The following is a 22,801-nucleotide window of genomic DNA, read 5'->3' as shown; positions in this document are numbered from 1 at the left end:
ACTCCCGGGTTCAAGTGATTCTCCTGCCTCAGTCTCCTGAGTAGCTGGGATTACAGGCGCCCGCCATCACGCCCAGCAAATTTTTCTGTTTTTAGTAGAGATGGTGTTTCACCATGTTGGGCAGGCTTGTCTTGAACTCCTGACCTCGAGCAGTCCACCTGCCTCAGCCTCCCAAAGTGTTGGGATTACAGGTGTGAGCCACTGTGCCTGGCAGAAGAAGCCTTTTTCTCAGGTTAGGGAGGTACTATAGTTTTGGATATTTGACTCTGCCAAGCCTCATGTTGAAATTTGATCCTCAGGGTTGGAGGTGGGGTCTGTTGGAAGGTGTTTTTGTTGTAGGGCAGATCCCCTGATGAATAGAGTAATGCTCTCCCTTGGGTGGTAGAGGAAGATGAGTGAGTTCTCACTCTTATTAATTTCTGCAAGAGCTGGTTGTTAAAAAGAGTCTGGCACCTCCTCTCTAACTTTGTTGCTTCCCCTCTTGCCATGTGATCTCTGCACACACCATCTGTCCTTTGCCTTCTGCATGAATAAAAGTGTCCTAAGGCTCTCATCAGATACCCGGTCCTAAACTTTTTCAGGTGTCAGAATTGTGAGCCAAATAAACCTTTTTTCTTTATAAGTTACCCAGTCTCAGGTATTCCTTTATTGCAACACAAAATGGACTAAAGCAGGGAGTTTCTTTCTGTTCCCATTTTTTCCAAGAATTTTTATCGTGACTGGGTACTTAATTTTATCAAATGTTAAGTTGAGGATATGATTTTTTCCCCATTTTTAAAATAATGTGGTAAATTACATCCTATGGGCCCAACATGCTTCTCCTATACAGCTCTACTGATGGTGAATTACATTTATAAAAATATTAAACCATTATTGTGTTTCTGGAGTAATCTCAGTTTATTTTTGATGAATATATCCTTTATTATATCACTGGATTCTGTTTGCTGTTTTGTTTTCTTTCCACCTATGTTAATGAATTGCATTGGCCTCAGATTTTTCTTTCTTAAAATGCTTTTGCCATCTTTTGGTGTCAGGGCTATGCTGGACTCATTAAAAAGTTGGGAAGTGTTCATCTTTTTTTTTTTTTTGTCTTGTGTAAGAGTTTAAGATTGATAACTTTTTTCTTTGTTTTGCAGAATTCATCTGAGCATGTAGTTTTCTTTTTAAGGGAAGGATTTTTAATTACAGATTTAACATTTTAGTAATTATAGTACTAGTCAGATTGATGGTGAATTTTTTAGTTTTACCTCTTATATTCAGCTCTATGATCCATTTTGATATAAATTTTGTATATGGTGGAAAGAAAGAGTCTAACATCATTTTTTAATATGGATATCTAGTTGTTGCAGGAACATGTGTTGAAAAGATTATTCTTTCCTCCACTGAATTGACTTGGTACTCTTCAAAAATAAATTGATGATAAATGTGATGGTTTATTTCTGGACTCAGTACTGTTCTGTTGATTCATATATCTTATTCTAGTGTCACACAATTTTGATTAGTTTCAGTCATACAGTTTTAATCACTGTAGTTTTGAAGAGAGTCTTGAAATTGGGCAGTGTTCGTCCTCCAATTTTATTTTTTCAAGTTTGTTTGGTTATTACTAGACTCTTTAGTTTTCAATAAATTTCAGGTTTAATTTGTCAATTTCAGCAATTGTGCCAGGTAGGATTTGGATAAGAGAGTATGTTGAATCTGTAGATTAGTTTGGAGACTGTTGCCATTTTAACAGTATTAAGTCTGTTGATACATGAACATGGGATAAGTTTACATTAATTTAGGCTTTCTTTAATTTCTTTTAACATAGTTTCATAATTTTCAGTGTAAACTTTACATTGTTGAGTTTTTTCATATTTACTTTTGTTGGTATTGTCAGTGGCATTGCTTTCTTAATTTCATTTTTGGATTGTTTATTCCTAGTCTTTAGAAATGCAGTTGAATTTTGTGTATTGATTTTGTATTCTTCAACCCTGATGAACTGTTGTATTAGTTCTAATAGACTCTTCCTCCTGAAATATCTTTTCAGTCCCCTCTCCCAAGACAATGCAACACTGTTCACATTAAAGGAGAAATACTTAAAGGAATTCCATTTTATCACAGAGCATATACAGAAGGATGCATTTGGAGCTGAGAGGCGATACATTGATAATGTACACATTTCCATAGTGTGAATGTATTTTAAAGGTGTTCATGCACAAGATTAGAAGCTAAGTATTATGTGTGTGGTTTTTTGATTTTTTTTTTTTTTTTTTTGAGACGGAGTTTCACTCTTGTTGCGCAATGTTACCTAAGCTGAAGTGCAATGGCGTGGTCTCAGCTCACTGCAACCTCCGCCTTCCGGGTTCAAGCGGTTCTCTTACCCCAGCCTCCTAAGTAACTAGGATTACAGGCACGTGCCACCACTCCCGGATAATTTTTTTAAATTAGAAACGGGGTTTCACCGTGTTAGCCAGGCTGGCCTCGAACTTCTAACCTCAGGTGATCCGCCTGCCTCAGCCTCCAAAAGTGCTGGGATTACAGGCATGAACCACCGTGCCTGGCCTTATGTATCTCTTAAACCAAATGAAATGAAAAAATGTTTATATTATTGCCTTTTTAGAAACTTTGAGAGTTATACATATTAATTCATGTAACTAAAACATTTAAATATTTAGATAGTGGATGGAATGTAAAAACAATGTAAACAATTGTTTTAAAACCTCTCTTAGTCTGTTTTTAGTGTGTCATAACTTGCATTGACTTGTCACTTATGTGAAACACTTATTCTGTAGATGCTGATCTGCTTTAGGATACCAAAATGTGACAATTACTTTATTTCATTGGATATAAATTGTCATTGATTAAAAGATATGATTTTATTAAGGAAAGGAAAAGAAAACAAAAACAAACTGACAATACTTTTGTATCACTTATAATTTTTATTTTACATATTTTGACTTATTTTATATTTACTATACTTTTATTTCATACAAGGAAGGAAAAGACAAAACAAAACACTATGACAATAATTTTATATCACTTGTAATTTTTATTTTATGTGTATTGACTTATTTCATATTTACTATACTTTTATACTTGTCAATATTTCACCCATAGGCATAGTTTTAAAAATCATCATAATTTGTGTGCATACATGAAAATGGAAATTTAAGTGGATAATATTTAAGGTACTCTTATTTTTAATATTCGGAGTCTTACTTTTTTGTATTGCTTTTTGCCTTTCTGTGCTTTTTCCTCAGTGCTATGAGGAGTTATTTGATGCTGTCTTTCATAAAATATACGTTAAAAGATCACCAAGACTACCCTCAGATTCAGTAATTCTCTGGGGCCTTACAGGACTCAGAAGAGTCATAAGCAAGGCTATGATTTATGACATATAAAGGATACCAAGCACAGTCAGCAGTGGGTCTGAGGCAAAGTCTTGGAAAAACCAGGAACAAGATTCCACAGTCCTTTTCCAGAGTCACACAAGATGGATTCAGTTCCCTCAGGAACAAGTTGTGACATTTATGAAATGTTACCAACCACAGAAGCTCTTTAGAGACTAGTGACCCAGTGAACAGAGTTTTCATTTGGGGCTGATAATGAGGGTACTCCCTGCCTAACATATACCCATATTCCAGACTCCTAGAAGGAAAGTAGTTATTCAGCATAAACCATATTTGAACAAAGAGTGAACTATCATCAGTTAATAGTAGAACCCCTCCCCAAATCTAAGTTCACCAATGCCAGTTAAGGGCTAATTTTGCAGGAAGGCTTTTTTTTTTTTCAAGGATAGCCATTATGCTTGCTATGTTAACTCATTAGTACACAAAAGACAATAGTCACTGAGATTTTTCTTACAAGGCTCTAATAGCCATTCTGTAAGTTTTCATTCTGGTGCTGTCCTCATCATACCAGAAGAAATTAGTGGAACATAGGGTTCTCATTGACTTAAAAGTCATAAGTTGTAAGTGTTACATACTATTAGTCATGCCACTATGAATAATAAACAAGTTTGCATATACATAGACCACCTATGTCTCTAATTTAGAGACATTGGGGGTGAAATCTTCATCTTGGAGTCGATGAAAGAAAGGAACCTAAAGTTGCTTTTCAAAAAAGATTTCGTGTTATATTGAGTTATATATTGAAGAACTTAAAGAGATTCGAAGGCTAATGAATATTTGCTGTTGAGGTACTTAATGGAAATTATGATGGAAGAAAAGAGTGTGGTTGGATTATAGTATTATAGTATACATTTCTGGGGTCTACATTTGATCAGCTTCTGTTCAGAAGGCAGATGAAAGAACAAGTTGCCAAATAGTGCAGAAAAAGACTCCTTCCTGTTCCCTTACCCTTACTTTTTTCAACAGTTTTACGTATTGATATGGTTTAGTGGTGTTCTCACCCGAATCTCATCTTGAATTCCCATGTGTTGTGAGAGGGACCCAATGGGAGGTAATGAATCATGGGGGCAGGTCTTTCCTGTGATCTCCTTGTGGTAGTGAATAAGTCTCATGAGATCTGATGGTTTTACAACAGAGAGTTTCTCTGCACAAGCTCTCTATGCCTGTAGCCATCCATGTAAGATGTGACTTGCTCCTTGTTGCCTTCGACTGTGATTTGTGAGGCTTCCCAGGCCACCTGAAACTGTGAGTTCTCCATTAAGCCTCTTTACTTTGTAAATTGCTCAGTCTCGGGTATGTCTTTATCAGCACCGTGAAAACAAACTAATACAGTAAGTTGGTGTCAGTAGAGTGGGGCATTACTGAAAAGATACCTGAAAATGTGAAAGTGACTTTGGAACTGGGTACCAGGCAGAGGTTGGAACAGTTTGGAGGGCTCAGAAGAAGACAGGAAAATGTGGAAAAGTTTGAAACTTCCTAGAGACTTGTTGAATAGTTTTGCCCAAAATGCTGATAATGATATGGACAGTAAAATCCAAGCTGAGGTGGTCTCAGATGGAGATGAGGAACCTATTGGAAACTGGAGCAAAGGTGACTCTTGTCATGTTTCTGCAAAGATTCTGGCAGCATTTTGCCCCTACCCTAGAGATTTGTGGAACTTTGAGGTTGAGAGAGTTGATTTAGAGTATCTGGTGGAAGAAATTTCTAGGCAGCAAAGCATTCAAGAGGTGACTTGGGTGCTATTAAAGGCATTTAGTTTTAAAAGGAAAACAGACCATGCAAGTTTGGAAAATTTGCAGCTTGACAATATGATAGACAAGAAAATCCCATTTTCTGAGGAGAAATTCAAGCTGGCTGCAGACATTTGCTTAAGTAATGATGAGCCAAATGTTAATCATCAAGACAATGGAGAAAATGTCTCCAGGCCATGTCAGAGACCTCTACAGCAGCCCCTCCCTCCCATCACAGGCCTGGAGGTTTAGGAAGAAAAATGGTTTCATGGGCTGGGCCCAGGGTCCCTCTGCTGTATGCAGTCTAGGACCTAGTATCCTGTGTCCCAGCCGCTCCAGCCATGACTAAAAGTGGCCAAGGTACAGCTCAGGCTGTTGCTTCAGAGGGTGGAAGCCCCAAGCCTTGGCAGCTTCCACATGTTGTTGCGCTTGCAGGTGCACAGAAATCAAGAATTCAGGTTTAGGGACCTCCACCTAGATTTCAGAAGATGTATGGAAAGGCCTGGATGCCCAGGCAAATGTTTGTTGCTGGGTTGGGTTCCTCACAGAGAATCTCTGTTAGGGCAGCGCAGAAGGGAAATGTAGGGTTGGATCTCCCCCACAGAGTCCATACTGGGATACCACCTAGTGGGGCTGTGAGAAGAGGGCCACTGTCCTCCAGACCCCAGAACTGTAGATCCACCGACAGCTTGCACCGTTCGCTTGGAAAAGCTGCAGACATTCAATCAATGCCAGCCCATGAAAGCCACGAGGGAGGCTGTACCCTGCAAAGCCACAGGGGCGGAGCTTCCCAAGACCATGGGAGCACATCTCCTGTGTCATCGTGACCTGAATGTGAGACATATAGTCAAAGGAGATCATTTTGGAGCTTTAAAAAGATTTGCCTGCCCTACTGGATTTTGGACTTGAATGGGGCCTGTAGCCCCTTTGTTTTGGCCAGTATCTCATTTGGAATGACTGTATTTATCCATTAACTGTACCTCCATTGTATCTAGGAAGTAACTAACTTGATTTTGATTTTACAGGCTCATAGGCAGAAGGGATTTGCCTTGTCTCAAATGAGACTTTGGACTGTGGACTTTTGAGTTAATGCTGAAATGAGTTAAGGATTTGGGGGAATGTTGGGAAGGCATGATTGGTTTCAAAATGGGAAGACATGAGATTTGGGAGGGGCCAGACACTGAATGATATGGTTTGGCTGTGTCCCCACCCAAATCTCATCTTGAATTTCCTACATGTTGTGTGAGGGACCTAGTGGGAGGTAATTGAATCATGGGGGCAGGTCTTTCCTGTGCTGTTCTCATGATAGTGAATAAGTCTCAAGATCTGATGGTTTTAAAAAGGGGAGATTCCTTGCACAAGCTCTCTATCCCTGCTGTCATCCATGTAAGATGTGACTTTACTCCTTGCCTTCCTCTCTGATTGTGAGGCTTCTCCAGCCCAATGGAACTGTGAGTTCTCCATTAAACCTCTTCCTTTTGTAAATTGTCCAGTCTCGGGTATGTCTTTATCAACATCATGAAAATGGACTAATAGACATATATAAAAATTTTACATGTATAAAAGTGAAGCTGCTCTGATAGAAGCTGTAAGCCTTGTGCTTTGAAATTCTCTTTTGTAGTACTTTCCCCCACCTCTTCCTTGAGTTACATTAGTAGAATTGAACATGGAGATCAATTTGAAAACCACTTTTCTAGTCTAGATTCTTCCTTTTCTAGATGAGGAAGGTGAAACCTATTGGGTTTATAATTGTCCTTTTCTTTGGTTTTAATCTGTAAAGTTATCTGGATTTAGAACAAAGAAGAAAAAAATACATCTGAACTAACACTGATTCTAGGACCTTTGAGCAGAGTGCAAGTCTGAACATCTTCCCTGTTTTTGTTCATGTTATCACTACTGTTGTTGTGGGTACTATGCCAAATTTAGTGCAGTAGTTTCTCATATTAGTTTCCTAGGGCTTCTGTAACACATTATCATAAACTGGTGACTTAAATATATTCTCACACAGTTCTGGAGCGCAGAAGTCTAATTTGTGCTATGCATACTATTTCAAAATCAAACTGTGTTCCTTCCAGAGGCTCTAAGGGAGATTTTGTTCTGTGTTTCTTTCAGCTTTGGTGGCTACAGGCATTCCTTGGCTTGTGGCTACATAACTCCAGTCTTTTCCTGGCCTTCTCATCTCTCTGACTTCACTCTGTGTATTTTCTGTAAGGACACATGTCATTGGATTTGGGATCTACCTGGATAATCCACTGTCATCTCATCCTGAGATCTTTAACTTAATTGCATCTTCAGAGACTCCTTTTTCCAAATAAGATAACAGGTTCATTTCACCTAATTACTCTTTCTGCATCTGTGCTCTCTTTTTTTCCAGTACAGTAGAACTGTTAGACCAGTTTTCCTATTTACTCTTGCTAATTTTTTGACTTCCTGCATTTTCAACCACCAATATTCTGTTTCTCCTCCTGATTACACTTTAAGCTCCCCAAGGTAAGGAGCATGCTTCATCTCCTTTGTCCTTCCTCAGCATAAATGTCTGGCCCATTCAGGTAGGTTGTTAAATAAATGTTAGTTTAAAAAAAAAATGGATGAGCAAACACACTTAATTAAGAACTTGCCTTTCTGACCTTATCTCCTGTCATTTTGTTACTGATACTTGGATTTTTCTGAGTTTCATAAACTTTCCTTGTATTTTTCTGTTTCTGTGAGTCTCTTTGCTTTTGTTTTTCCTTTAGTGCCTTTACCCTGCCTGGAAAATCCCACCTCACCTAACATCCAGCATAAATACTACTGATCTCCTACAGCTTACCCAGACAAAATTAGAGTCACTAGTTTAGTTGTAGCTGAAAGAAAATATTACTTTCTAGATGTAGCTTTTCTTACTCTACACACTTCTCTCATTCCTTTTCCTAAGTATCTTTTTAAGTTTGTACTCTTTATCTAGGAGGCTCTCATAAGGATAATATGTCCCCATTTGCCTTGGAATATCTAGGTTTACAACTATTGTGGTAAAATTATTAATAATGTTTCTCTAAACAATATTTTGGCTTGGTTAACAAATTACGTGGTCGCTGTAGCCATAATGTTGATTGCCTTGTATGTCTTATTTTCTAGATTATCAGTTCTTGGAAGTTGTAGCTATGCCATCTTCTGTGTTGTAGAACATAGTATTAATACTTTATATTCCGTCAGTGAAACTCAATAAATATTTGAACACTTAATATGTGCTATGCATCCTGTATTTTGCCTATATTAGCACTCTCTTTTCTTAACGTTCAGTTGTCTTGGAGTGTCTAAGTGTCTCAAACAAAAATTTGCAGTCACACCAGCCTTGCAAAATCTAACTGTGGATCAGTCTGGCTCTATACATTCTCTGTGCTTACCTCTTAGCTGCTAGTGTTGCTGGGGTTGGGGGAGCCGGGCAGAAATCATATAGCCTTGTAGATTAGTGCCACTACTGAATCAGGCTTTAGTTTTAACTGGAACTCAAACAATTCTAGTGCTTCTTCCGTTAGTGCTTAGTACCTATTTCCATGTTTGAGTACTTCCTTTTAAATTTTACTGAGACCTTGTTAATTAGGTGATAATAGTCCTATTTTATAGGTAATAAAACAGCTCAAGGACCCAGAGTCACACTGTTCTTGAATCTGGGTTAGTCCAACTCCAAAGTTCTTGCTTTTTTAATTCCATTCTGTTACTCATCTACAGTTTTAAGTCTCATTCTTAAGTCTTAGAAGTATGTGTATTACTGAACGGTAAGCCATATGTAATTGTTTAGAGGTGCTTCCTTTAAAACAGCAAGTTTGAGATTTTTGGATTATTAATGAATGTTGACATGTTGTATACAAATTATTACCTGGACCATTATAGAAGGCTATCGTTTATGAGAATTGGTAGATTTTTTGTCTTTAAAGTGCTAGTTCCTTACATTGTCAACTTCTAAGAAGATATTTACAAGTTCACAAAATTTGAAATGCTCTAAAATTTGAAACTTTCCACAGCTGACACCTTTGCCAGGATGGTCTCCATCTCCTGACCTTGTTATCCACCCGCCCCAGCCTCCTAAAGTGTTGGGATTACAGGCGTGAGCCACCGCACCAGGCCATAAATGATTTTTGTGTTTAGGCTTTGGTCCTATTCCCAAGATATCTCATCATGTATATGCAAATATTTCAAAATTTAAAAAAAAAAAAAAAAACACCCAAAATTTGAAACACATCTTGTCCTAAGCATTTCAGATAAGGGATACTCATCCTGTAGTATAATTTTTGTGATACTTTTGGGAATACATTTTATTAGGATTAAAACTCATTTAAAAATTTAAATAGTAATTTAAACTAACTTTCAAGACTTTTTTAAAAACTAATTTTAAAATTATTTTGAAAATAATTCATTAGTATTTTAAAATTGCAACAGTTTCACAGGTTGAAGTGGGAATGGAAAGAGGAGAATCTGAATAATTGCTATGAAAACTCTGCCTCTGCATTTTACTTGCCATAGTGCTTGGTTTAAGAACTGCAATACCTCTCTACCTTTGTAATTTGAAAATCATTGAGATTTTGAATGTCGTGACTAGTAGCTCTTCTAGATTTTCTTTCTATAAAACATTCAGTTTTACTCATATTGTGCTTAACATGAGGGAGTTGGGAAGATAACTGTTGAAAGCCAGGAGGCTGCTGCTTATCTATGTTTTGCCACTAACCAGGCATGTAATAACAGCAGATCACTATCTCTGTAAAATGAGGTTATATCAGATACCTTCTAAGGTCTCTTCCTGTTACAAAGTTTTGTGCTTCTCTTCTGAAAATATGAAGAAATTGTGCTTTCACCCATACAGTAAATTCAACTAAAGAAAACCCTTACTTAACGTGGTTAAATCAATATACTGTCCTTATTTGAAATTAAAACATAACAATTGTTTGAGAATAGCTGATGAAAACCCCATTTTAAAAAGAACATTTTATAAAAGCCTGAAATTGCTACTGAAAGATTATTAAAAATACCATGATACAGTAGGATTAACTTTATAGTTAGTATTAATGTGTACGAAATATTTTTGTAGAAATTTGCTATTTTCTGTATCTGTTATTCACTATATTGGTTATGTGTAAGTAATTATAAAAATGTAAACTTTTAAAAATTATTTGAAGCTGAATTTTTTAGCTTCATAGAAACCTGTAAACCTTTATTTAGAAAGGAAGTTGACTTTTATTGAATTTCTATTCTAGAATTGTGTTATCTAGAACTTTCTGCAGTGATGCACATGTAATGTAGCTATACTGTTCAGTATGATTGTCACTAGCTAATTGTGGAAATTGAGTACTTGAAATATGGCTTATAACTGAAAACCTAATTTAATTTAAATTTAAATAGCCACATGTGGCTAGTGACTGAGACAGTACTGTTTTAGAAAATGCTAAGCAATGTGCCAGAGAGTAATTACAAGACTTTAGTTCTAGTTCTTTGTGCCATTTCAGATTACTATCCTTTCCCATTTTGTATTCAGCCTTGCTTTTCAGCCTTATTTGTACTTACATATTTTGGCCTCATACTGAATCTTTGCTTAGCACGGAATGGTCTTCTCAGCCTATGAAAATATGAGCCTTCAAGGAATAGCTTAAATGTCACATCTAGCAAAGTCTTCCTTGATCCTCTGGACTATGGCAAATGATACTGTCCCCTATTATTTATGTGACCCAGGGTAAGTCTTGACCTTTTTGAGTCTTGATCTGTCATATGGAAAAAAAATTACCTGTGCCTAACAGGGTGGTTTTTTAGGGGCAAGGGTTTGGATGGGGAGATCAGTAGAAATGGTGTATATAAAAGCTTTTTGACAGTTTTCAAGAATGTACAATTTTAAGGTGATGAGCCATTTTATAAACATTAAGACTGAGTCCCAGAGAAATTAACTTTCCCACTATCCACCCATCATCTCTCATTTTCCACCTCATCCCACTTAGTACCTCATTTGCAGTAATTCTTTAGCTATATTGGTTTCTATAACCCTTTCATCCTACTTCCTCCTCGCCCACTTCTTGACCAACTTAAAGTTCATAATCCATCATTAAAATCACTTATTTGTCTACACCATCAACTCCCTTGCCTGTTTCTCTTTTAAATTGTGCATGCCTGGTTAAAATGTCCAACCCGGGTTAAATCTTGCTCTGTGCCTTCTTCATGCCTCCACTCAGGCAGCTGAAAGCTGGTTGATGCTGCTGTAATTCAAGATCAGTAACTTTAAGCATGACTTGTCTTTTTATTCTCTTTATAGTGTGTTTTGCAGAGCAGCCTAGCTTATCAAGAGTTTCTTTTATGGATCATGCCTTTGGTGTTGCATCTAAAACATTATTGTCATATCTAAGGTCATCTAGTTTTTTTTTGCTCTGTTGTCTTCTAGGGTTTTTATAGTTTTGCATTTTATACTTAGGTTTATTTTCTATTTCAAGTTAATTTTTGTAAAATCTATGTCTAGAATTATTTATTTGTTTGTGGATATCTGGTTGTTCCAGCATCATTTATTGAAAAGATCTTTTCTTTATTATATTGCCTTTGCTCTTTTGTTAGAAATCAATGTTAACATATAAAGACTATAAGAGTCTGTTTTGGGACTCTATTCTGTTCCACCGACCTGTCTATTCTTTAGCCAGTACCACATGGTCTTGATCACAGTAACTTTATGGTAAGTCTCGAAGTCAGATAATGTAAGTCCTCTGACTGTTCTTCTTCAACGTTGTGTTGACTATGCCGGGTCTTTTGTCTCTCCATACACATTTTAGGATCAGTTTGTTGCTAGCTGAGATTTTGATTGGAATGTTGAATCTGTAGATCAAGTTGGGAAGAACTAATATCTTGACAATATTGAGTCTTCCTATTCAAGAACATGAAATATCGCTCCATTTATTTAGTTATTTTATTTTCTCAGAATTGTAGTTTTCTGCAGGTAGATCTTATACATATTTTGTTAGATTTATACCTAAGCATTTTATTGTTTTGGGTGCTATGTAAATGGTACTGTGTTTTTTTGTTTGTTTGTTTGTTTTTTTGAGACGGAGTCTCGCTCTGTCACCCAGGCTGGAGTGCTGTGGCCGGATCTCAGCTCACTGCAAGCTCTGCCTCCTGGGTTCACACTATTATTCTGCCTCAGCCTCCCGGGTAGCTGGGACTACAGGCGCCGCCACCTCGCCCGGCTAGTTTTTTGTAGTTTTTAGTAGAGACGGGGTTTCACCGTGTTAGCCAGGATGGTCTCAATCTCCCGACCTCGTGATCCGCCCGTCTCGGCCTCCCAAAGTGCTGGGATTACAGGCTTGAGCCACCGCTGTGTTTTTAACTTCAAATTCCACTTGATCATTACTGGTACATAAGAAAGTGATTGACTTTTTTTTTTTTTTTTTTTAAACTTTGCATTCTGTAACCTTGCTATAATTGATTATTAGCTCCAGGAGTTTTTTCATCACCCACAAACAATGACAGTTTTATTTCTTCCTTTCTAATCAGTATACATTTATTACTTGCCTTTTCTTGTCTTATTACTTTAGTAAGGACTTCTAGTATGCTGTTGAAAAAGGAGTAGTGAGGAGAAAATCCTTGCCTATTTCTAATCTTAACTGGAAAGATTCTAGTTTCTTGACATTAAGTATGATATTGGCTGTGGGTGTTTTGTTTTGTAGATGTTCTTTATCAAGCTGGGGAAGTTGCCGCTATTGCTAGTTGGATGTCCCTTTGTATTGCTGACTAATATTTCATTGTATGGGTTTACCACAGTTTGTATATTCATTCTTCTCTGGATAAACATTTGGATTGTTTCTGTTTCTTGGGTGTACAAATAAAACCATTGTGAACATTGGTATACAAGTGTACAAGCCTTTGTATGGACACATGCTTTCTTTACTGATGAGTAAAGACACAGGAATGATATGGCTGGATCATATGGTATGTTTAACTTTAAGAGACTGCTAGGTGTATTCCAGTGTGGTTTTACCATTTTACAGTTTAATCAGCAATGTAGGAGCGTTCTAATTCATCCACATTTTCTTCAAAACTTGTTGTCAGCCCATTTAATTTTGTCCCCTCTTATGGCTATATAGTAGTACCTTATTTCAGTTATAATTTACATTTCCTCAGTGATGTTGATCATCTTTTCATGTGCTTGTTCATGTATCTTCTTTGGTGATGTCTGTTCAGATTTTTTTTTTTTTTAAGGGAGAGGGTCTTGCTCTGTCTACAAGGCTGGAGTGCAGTGGCATGACTGCAGCTTACTGCAGCTTACAGTGGCATGACTTACCTTCTAGGCTCAAGCAATTCTTCCATCTCAGACTCCTAAATAGCTGGGACTACAGGCGTGCACCACCATGTTTGGCTCATTTTTTATTTTTTGTAGAAATGGGTGCTCACTATGTTGGCCAGGTTGGTCTCAAACTCCTGGGCTCAAGCGGTCCTCCTGCTATAGCTTCCCAAAGTTGCTGGGGTTACAGTCATGAGCCACTGCACCCGGCCTCTTTAGCTCATGTTTTATTGGCTTGTCTTTATTGCGGAGTTTTGGGAGTTCTTTATGTGTTTTGAATCTTAACAGATATAAATCCTTTACTAGATGCATGTTTTGCAAGGATTTTCTCCTAATTAGTGGTTTAAGTGTCGAAGAGCAGAATTTTTTTTATTTTGATGAAGCCCACTCATTGTGCTTTTAGTGACATATGTAAGAAATACGTGCCTAACCTAAGGTCACAGATATTTGCATTTCTAGATAAATTTTAGAACAACTTGTCAGTTTCGAATAAAGATGGGAATTTCATTGTGTTAAATCTGTAGATCAATTTAGAATTAATGTGTTAATAATGTTGTATCTTCTGATCCATGAATACAGTATGTCTCTCCATTTCTTTAGATAATCTTTAATTTCTCTCAGCAAATTTTACAATTTTAACTGTACAATTTTTTCACACCTTTGGTCAGATTTATCTGTATTTCATCTTTTTTTCTTTTTCTTTCTTTCTTTTTTTTTTTTTGGAGACAGGGTCTTGCTCTGTCACCCAGGCTGGAGTGCAGTTGCACGATCTTGGCTCGTTGCAACCCCTGCCTCCCAGGCTCAAGCGATCCTCCCACCTCAGCCTCCTGAATAGCTGGTACCCCAGCCACCATGCCTGGCTAACTTAGTATTTTTTGTAGAGACGGGGTTTGGCTATATTGCCCAGGCTGGTCTCAAATTCCTGAGCTCAAGCAATTTACCTGCCTCAGCCTCCCAAAGTGTTCACATTACAGGGGTGAGCCACTGCACCCAGCCCTTATTTTCTACTTGTGATGCTATTCTAGCTAGCAATGTTTTACAATTTTTATTTTCTAATTTTCTGCTGCTAATGCATAGAAATACAATCGATATGTGTATATTGGTCTTAGGTCCTGCATAAGGGCTACTACTGTCCTTGCTGAACACCCTTGTCATAGTAGCTTTATTGTAGATTCCATCATATTTTCTCTAAAGACAATTGTGTTTTCTGTGAATAAAGACATTTCATTTGTTCCTTTTTGATTTGAAATTTATTTCTTTTTCTTGCTTGATTGTACTGGCTAAAACCTTCAGTACGATTTTGGATATAACTCCAAGACTGCCTAGCTCTATTTAGTTTCTCTGTCCTTGTGCTTCACTTTGTCTACTGCCTCTGAGGGATTAGAACTTTCTTGCCTGTTGACTATTAACTTGAAATGGTTGTTTCAGGCAAAAGGATAAATCTTGTTACTCCTTCATGTCTGAAAGGAGCAACCTCTATTCTATTTCACATCGAGCTTTTATTCTCGCCACTCCACCAAAACAGTTGCTAAATTCAGTGGTTACTTATTAGTGCCTTTTTTTTTTTTTTTAACTTCTTGGCAGCATTTGGAATAATTGAGCACTCTCTACACTCTCTAGGTACTTTCTTCGCTTAATGTATAGGATACCCTCTTGGTTCCCTTCCTGCTTCCCTGGACAGCTTTATTGATGCTACGCAATTTAAATGTTAGGATGCACTATGGATCCTTGACATTTACACCTTTGTTCTCTGTATTTTTACTGCCTTGCTAATTGTCTGTTTCCTCATTAAAATGCAAACTCTCTAATGGCTCAGCACCTAGGGCAGTGTCTGGCACAAAGTGTTCACCCAACACATACCAATGAATGAATGAAGAAACGGTTGGTTTTCTCAACCAGTTTTTGGCACGTGACCCAGGTTTCTCCTTAGAACATAGAAACCTTTAATTCCAGAATTATTTCTAGTTATGACATGAGATGAAGTTAGAGATTCTTTCATACTCTGATAATATTTGTTTGCAGTTTATAGTGTTAAGTACGTTATTTAATTCACTTGGCTTTATTCTTAACATGGTTATTTCTGTTTGAGTATTGTTTGGAGATTTTATTGGAAAACCTTTTTGTTTTATTTACAGAGTTGACATGACTTACCTATCAGTTTAAAACAAATCAGGTTAATTACTGAATGTACTGGTGATAAATTTTATTCTTCCAAAATGTATTTTGTTGAAGTATGTTGAAATTTTTGAGGACAACTGTATGCTATCACATTGCTAGTTTGTTAATGTATATTTTATTAGTTGCCTCTAAATTATTCTAAATTTTGAGGATTCTGAAAGGATTCATATCTTAGAGATTTTCAAAGGTGGTGTGTAGTTGGACACAGACTAAAATAAATGTTTCATTTATAGCATATTTGCATATACCCATTGTGTAGATCTTAACATTTGAAAGATCCTGGGAATTGAAATGTCCAATATGCATGCTATTACTGTAGATTGAGAAGTGAAATGTGGTAAAAGATAGCATCAGAGTTTTAAAAAGTGTAGTATCAAAAGTTTGTGATGGTTTCTGTTACTTCTTGGTTCATTTCTGAGCGTCAGGGAAGAAAGAAAGGGAATGGTTGCCATTTTATTCATACTTTCAAACACTTTTAGTGTGATCTGTGATGTGGATCTCACTTCATTTTTTTATAACCCATTTTTTTAATAACCCATAGCAGTTATATACATCATTACATTTTCTTTTCTGTCGCAAACATCTTGAATGTGTGTATTTACAAATGTTTTGTGTCTCCCGGGCACTCTGTAAATACTGACTGAATGACTGTTCAAAGACACATGAAGACCCCAAAGAGTTGTGTTTTCATGGTTGTAGTGTTTTTGTGGAGCTACAGATAGGAGAATAAATGCTGTCTGCCTCTTTCTCTGAAATAAGGAGTTCAATTTAATTAATTAGCTCATGGTGCAAAACTAAACTTTTAAATCAGGAAGACAGAGTAGAAACAGAGTATCCTATTTTATTATGGTTTTCCTTCATGTCTGGAGTGTGCAGTAGCTAGGACCACCTTATGACAAGGTTGGAGTCTTGCTAGATATGTAAGATTCAATTCTTTGCTATTCCTTTGCCTCTTTATATTCTAGACTTACATAACCAGTAGTGATTAACTTACTTTAAATAATTTAGCTCTTTAATAATAAACGTTTACGTTTCTCCAGGACCTTTCTGCTCTCCAGTTAAACTCAGTTTAATGTGGGAAAGTAGAGGGAGGAAGTAGTAGTAGGCTTAAAGATTGGTAGTCTCTGAGTAGTGAGGCTTTCTAATTTGGACTTTGGTTTAAGAACCACAACAGAAAATCTGTTTCTCCACAGTTTTAAGATTCCATGGGGGAAAATCTTATTCAGAAGTGGTTTTTAACATTTGGATTTCATCCAGGAATGGAAATGTATTAGATTCTTTTATTTGCAACAACAGAACTCTGGCTAATTAAAACATAACTAAGATATACTACCTGTCTTAGTCAACTTGGGGTGTGTATTGTAGTCCATTCGTGTTGCTATAAAGGAATACCTGATACTGGTAATTTTAAAGGAAACAGGCTTATTTTGGCTCACCATTCTTCAGGCTGCATAGGAAACATGGTGCTGACATCTCTTTCTGGTGAGGGCCTCAGGAAGCTTAGAATGATGGGAGAAGGTGAAGGGGAGCCAACATGTTACATAAAGCAAAAGAAAGTGGGAAAGTGCCAGCCTCTTAAACAGCCAGATCTCCTCTCCTGTGAACGCAGAGAGTGGAAACTCACTCATTACCACAGGGACAGCACCAAGCTATTTATGAGGGCTTCACTCCCGTGACCCAAATACCTCTCATTAGGTCCATCTCCAATATGGGAGGTCACATTTCAACATGAAATTTGGAGGGGACAGAACATCCAAACCATTGCAGGCTGCTGTAACAAAATACCGTAAACTGGGCAGCTTAAACAGCATTTATTTCTCACAGTTGGGGAGGTTGGGAAGTCCAAGATCCATGTGCCAGAAGATCCAGTTCTTGATGAGGATCTTCTTCCTGGATTGTAGACAATCACTTTCTCACTGTTTCCTCATGTGGCCTAGAAAAAGTGAGGGAGTGAGCTCTCCTTTCTTTGTTTCAAGGACACCAATCCCATCATGGGGAGCCCCACCTGTATGACTTTATTAAAACCTGATTATCAGACAGAGGCCTACCAAATACTACCATTGAGGTCAGAGCTTCAGAATGAATTTTAGGGAGGACACAAACATTCACTCCATAAAACTTCTCTTACTCCATTTTTTAATTCTTGTTATTTTATCTCCATCTGAAGGGGATAAAATAAAAACTAGAAATTCTTTCTTTAGTCCTCAGTAATGTTAAGTTTACCTTTCTAGGGTAATTAGGGTAATTATTTGACAAAATATACAGAAAGTTTTATCTGCATACATATGTACAGGCAATAATTTTTTACTTGTAGGTCTTCAGTCCATCTAGGGTTTTTTTTTTTTTTTTTTTCTTTCAGTGTTTAGTATAAAAGAGGGGTCTGTATTTTTCCAAGTATTTTGCTCATGCTCTTTCATCATTTCTTGACTAATATATTATTTCCCCACTCAAAATATTAGCTTTATTATATACCACGTCCTATTATATATAGGTCTGTTTGTGTACTTTCAATTATTTTATGTTACTAATACCAAATTTTTATTAATTTTACTTTAATATTTTCCCTCTTCAGTAGTCTGTTAGTGTTTTGAAATATTTTTGGCAGTTATTTCTACCCTGTTTTGTAAAAATTTTTATCAGGGTTTTCACTATAACTGTATTGCATTTGTGTATTAATATGGGGAGAATTGACATGTAAATAAGTTTTCCTACCTAGGAATATGGCATAGCTGCTATTTTTTCAAGTCAGGTTTATAAGTTTTTTAAAATTTTATTCATGAATGTTTTAAATATTAATGTTTACAAATTAAACCCTTTTCTGCAATAAATGTGTAAAGATGTCACCCTTTATAACATACTGATTATATAGTTCATATACATTTTGCATATGTTTATAAGCAACCACATTATTGGTTCTAGTAGCCTTTCATTTCATTTCATCGTCTTGGATTTTTCAGGTAATAGATTTTTCAAATAATAATTCTTTCTGTTCCTTCCTAATATTTATCATTTCCTTTTTCTTATTACACTGGATTGAATTTCCAGTCTCAGTTGAACAATGGTAATGATAGTGCATCATCTTGTCTTGATCTTTTTTTAATAGCCATGCCTCTTTCTCTTTAGTGCTGATAATGGCCGCTGATTTGAAAAGAATCTACTTCAGAGTCCTTTTCTTAGTTAGATTTTCTTTTTAAAATCAGATAGTAAATGTTTTATTAAATACCTTTGTAATATCAAATAAGAGAGTCGTGTGAGCTTTTAATGTGATGAGTAGTCTAAAAATGTCCTTTTGTTCTTAGAATAGTCCTACTCGGCTGTGTAGTTTTCTTAAATACAGAGCTATTATTTCATAATAAATGATATTTTTTATTAATATTCATGAGACTACTTTTTTATTTGTTTGTAAAATACCAAGCTTGTGATAGATTGCTAAACTACATTAGAATACTTTCACATTTCATGTATCTTGGATTAATTTTAAAAGCTTAGTAATTATCTGTACTCTAGCATTATAGAACATGATAGTAAATTTTCAGGGCCTGATACTTTTTTGAAGCAATGGTTAAAAAACTGAAACTTTTAAATTTGTAGCTGTTAAGTGTAGTTAGCGTCAATGGCAGTCCCTTTTTGTAATATCCTCAGTCATCTCTTAGGTGATAAAATTTGCCTTCTAATTTACTTTTTTGTTTTTGTTTTTTCCTCTAAAAAAGAGTCATGGAAATAATATTGCATGAAGTTTTTTTTTAAAACCTTTGGATGTGTTTGAACATGTTTAAATGCATTTTTCTTATCTAGTGGTACCCTTCTGCATTTCAGTATTCATTTAAAAATATTAATTAGATGTAACTTTTAAAGGTATTGTTTATACAATTTCCATTTTTGAGTGCTTATTTTGGTTTATTTCTTGGTTTGTGTATTCTTTTATTTTGTTAGGGCACATATGTGAGTGGTAGACCTCCAAGGACTTGTTATACATATTCTAATATACTTATCAATGAGCAGCATCTTGCTTGACTATAGTAGTCATGAATGTTAGTTTTATTTCCCTCAAAACATTATAAGTTTTGCTCTATTGCTTTTGGGAAGGAAATATATATTATATGGAAGAAGTTTGATGTCATTTTTAACTTTTGCTTGTGAAATTTTTTTTCTTAACCCTGAAATGGAAAAAACAAAATTATTTTACGTTTATATAAACATTTCTTCATTAATATTTTCTGGCAATTGATCTGTCTTTAATGACTTTTCAGTAGAGATACTTGATATAGGGATCCTCCAAACAAGATACTGTAGTCTTTTATTTGGTTTGGGAGACCCTACATGCATAAGTTATCTATTGCTGTGTAAAAACTTTACCCCAAAACGTAGTGGCTTTAAAATAATATCCATGTATTATCTGTCAGTTTCTGTGTGCCAGGAATCCAGGCATGCGTAACTGAATCTTCTACCTCAGTCTCTCTCTCAAGGCTGCAGTCAAAGTGTCAACCAGAGCTGGGAACTCATGTGAAGGCTTAACTGGGGAAGGATCATGCTTCCAAGTCAACTCGGTCCTAATCTAGTGCTTTTTTTCACTGCAACACATATTGCTATTGTTAATTTATTTGATAGCGTATTGTTAATTTATTTGATAACATATCGTTAATTTATTTGATAGTCACATTTGGATCTCATATCAAGCCCAGAAAACACCTGGTTCATTTCTTTTTGTTAGTTTTGTGTGTGGTGCATGTGAGTGCGTGTGTGTGTGTGTGCACGTGTGTGTGTGTGTGTCTGTGTGTGTGTGTGTGCAGCTAGAGATAGTTACAGAGGGGGTCAGGAAGGGAGGAGAGTGTTGACAGCTTTTTTCTATTTTAAGAATTGTAATAGTTTTTTTTCCCTCCATAGGTGCCTTAGCTGGACCAATTATTGTGGAGCCACATGTCACAGCAGTATGGGGAAAGAATGTTTCATTAAAGTGTTTAATTGAAGTAAATGAAACCATAACGCAGATTTCATGGGAGAAGATACATGGCAAAAGTTCACAGACTGTTGCAGTTCACCATCCCCAATATGGATTCTCTGTTCAAGGAGAATATCAGGGAAGAGTCTTGTTTAAAAATTACTCACTTAATGATGCAACAATTACTCTGCATAACATAGGATTCTCTGATTCTGGAAAATACATCTGCAAAGCTGTTACATTCCCGCTTGGAAATGCCCAGTCCTCTACAACGGTAACTGTGTTAGGTAGGTATGCTTGAATTATGTATTTTGGTGATACTGGTGAAGATTATAATAAAAATATTTTTAAGAAATTAAAATGGTTGAAATTTGATTTAACTTTAGGTTTAAAGTAAAATAATTCAAGTATGATTTTTCAAGATCCTTAAAATTTATGATTGTTGGTTTCCTTTAAATAAAATCTTATCTGTATATACCTACTTATCTATGTAATGCTGCATAGTTTTAGCTAGTGTCTATGAAAGATAGTGATGAGTTTTAATTATAATCTTAAGTTCTGAGTTTCTGTAACATCTTTATTTTCATTATCTCCCCTCAAATTTTCAGCCTTTAATTAAATAACCATCTTAAGTTTTTTCATTTTTAAAAAATTGAGTTTTACATCTAGGAGCCATTGACACCTCATGTTTTAATTTTTCGTATCAAATTTTATTCCTGCCATTTTAGATTTGCATAACTATCTGAATATTGTGCTTTCACTCATAATAGTGATATTCCACTATTTCCTGTGATACCTGTTAAAGTTTATGGTAAAATGTTGAAAAAGCTCATTAACCTTAAGCTACTTGCAGTGAAATGTAAACCAATTTGGAAATGCTGATAAGTGCTTTTGAAATGATAGAAATGAAAATTGAGGAGCAATAGCCACTGGTGGCTGCTCACATGAAGATCTACTGCTTAGATTCTTATTCAGACTGCTACTAGTAGTGTAGGTAGTTGACAGCTTCCAGCTGTTAGGTCCTTTAAGATTACTTCAGTTTTCAGGGCTATTCCTTTTGTGAGTGACCTCAGGCCAGTGACTGAGTGAGGCAGTGGTAGCCAAGGGTAAGCGCTTCTTGGGGCTAGTGGTTGAACAGGATATTAGTGTGAAGATTTTTACCCAAAGTGGGACTCCTTTAATGGAATATGCCCATTGGCCTGAATGGAGACTTTGTCAGGGTACTGGTAACTCCATTTACTCAATTGAATCTTCCTTCTCTCTTTTCTCCCAGTTATCACTCCCTGATAAACCTTTTATACTTCTCACATCACAGTGTCTGCTTCCCGGAGGACCAAACAAGTTAATAGCTCCAATGTTTAAGGACATAATAATAGTGTCTCTGAAGTATAGGACAGCAATTTTGTCCAAATTTATTACATATTTTTTCATGTTGAGAGATATTTTAATATAAAATTAGATATTTGAGGCTTAATATATTTAAGACACTGCCCTAAGAGCTGTGGGGACATATAACTTACATTTAAGAGATTTATATTTTTGAGAAATTTTCTTATTGGAAGGCAAGGCATGAATATCTGAAAACTCACGTGCAGGACATCAGTAAAAAAGGTAACATAAAGTATGTTTATGATCATAAGTATGGCTCACTCCTATAATCCCAGCACTTTGGGAGGCAGAGGCAGGTGGATCACTTGAGGTCAGGAGTACAAGACTAGCCTGGCCAACATGGCAAAACCCCATCTCCACTAAAAATGCAAAAATTAGCCAGGCATGGTAGTGCATGCCTGTAATCCCAGCTAGTCGGGTGGCTGGGTCTTGAGAATCACCTGTACCCGGGAGGCAGAAGTTGCAGTGAGCCGAGATTACACCACTGCACTCCAGCCTGGGCAACAGAATGAGACTCTCTCAAAAAGAAAAAAGAAAAAAAAGGACCTTGCATGTGAAAAGAGCAAGCTCATAGGGATAAAATCACTTTTCATTTTGCTTTAAATTGTAGTAGTTCCCTCTAAATTAATATAGTACTTACTGGCTTAAAAATCCAGGCTGTTTGTTACAAGATTAGTCATTTTGCCCACACCTACTTCTCTTGCTTCATTTGTTCTACTCCTTGCTGCTGTTTTTTCAAAAACCCAAGTCTTATCATCATCATAAACTATTTGCAGTTCTTTTGACCTATGTTTTTATGGGTGTTTCTCTTTCTGCCTGGATTACCTTTTTTTCTGGCCTTTCTTTCTTCCATGTAACTATTATTCATCAAATCACATCCTTTTAGTAGCCATTC

At 36.3% G+C, this 22,801-nt stretch overlaps 1 protein-coding gene across 5 annotated transcripts in view; it reads left to right on the top strand.

Annotated features, from left to right (window-relative positions):
• The window catches only part of LOC113219509 (nectin-3), a 118,741-nt gene that overhangs the window by 16,153 nt on the left and 79,787 nt on the right, over positions 1–22,801 (top strand). For all 5 annotated transcript variants that reach the window (XM_031935099.1, XM_026456893.1, XM_026456886.2 and 2 more), the window contains one exon: positions 20,463–20,804. In XM_031935099.1, the coding sequence (XP_031790959.1) occupies positions 20,463–20,804 (342 nt within the window). The remainder of the gene's footprint in view (positions 1–20,462; positions 20,805–22,801) is intronic.

The sequence above is a fragment of the Piliocolobus tephrosceles genome, chromosome 2 (genome assembly GCF_002776525.5).
Source record: "Piliocolobus tephrosceles isolate RC106 chromosome 2, ASM277652v3, whole genome shotgun sequence".
In the NCBI taxonomy this organism is placed as follows: Eukaryota; Metazoa; Chordata; class Mammalia; order Primates; family Cercopithecidae; genus Piliocolobus; species Piliocolobus tephrosceles.
This window is presented reverse-complemented; position numbering and strand designations above follow the sequence as displayed.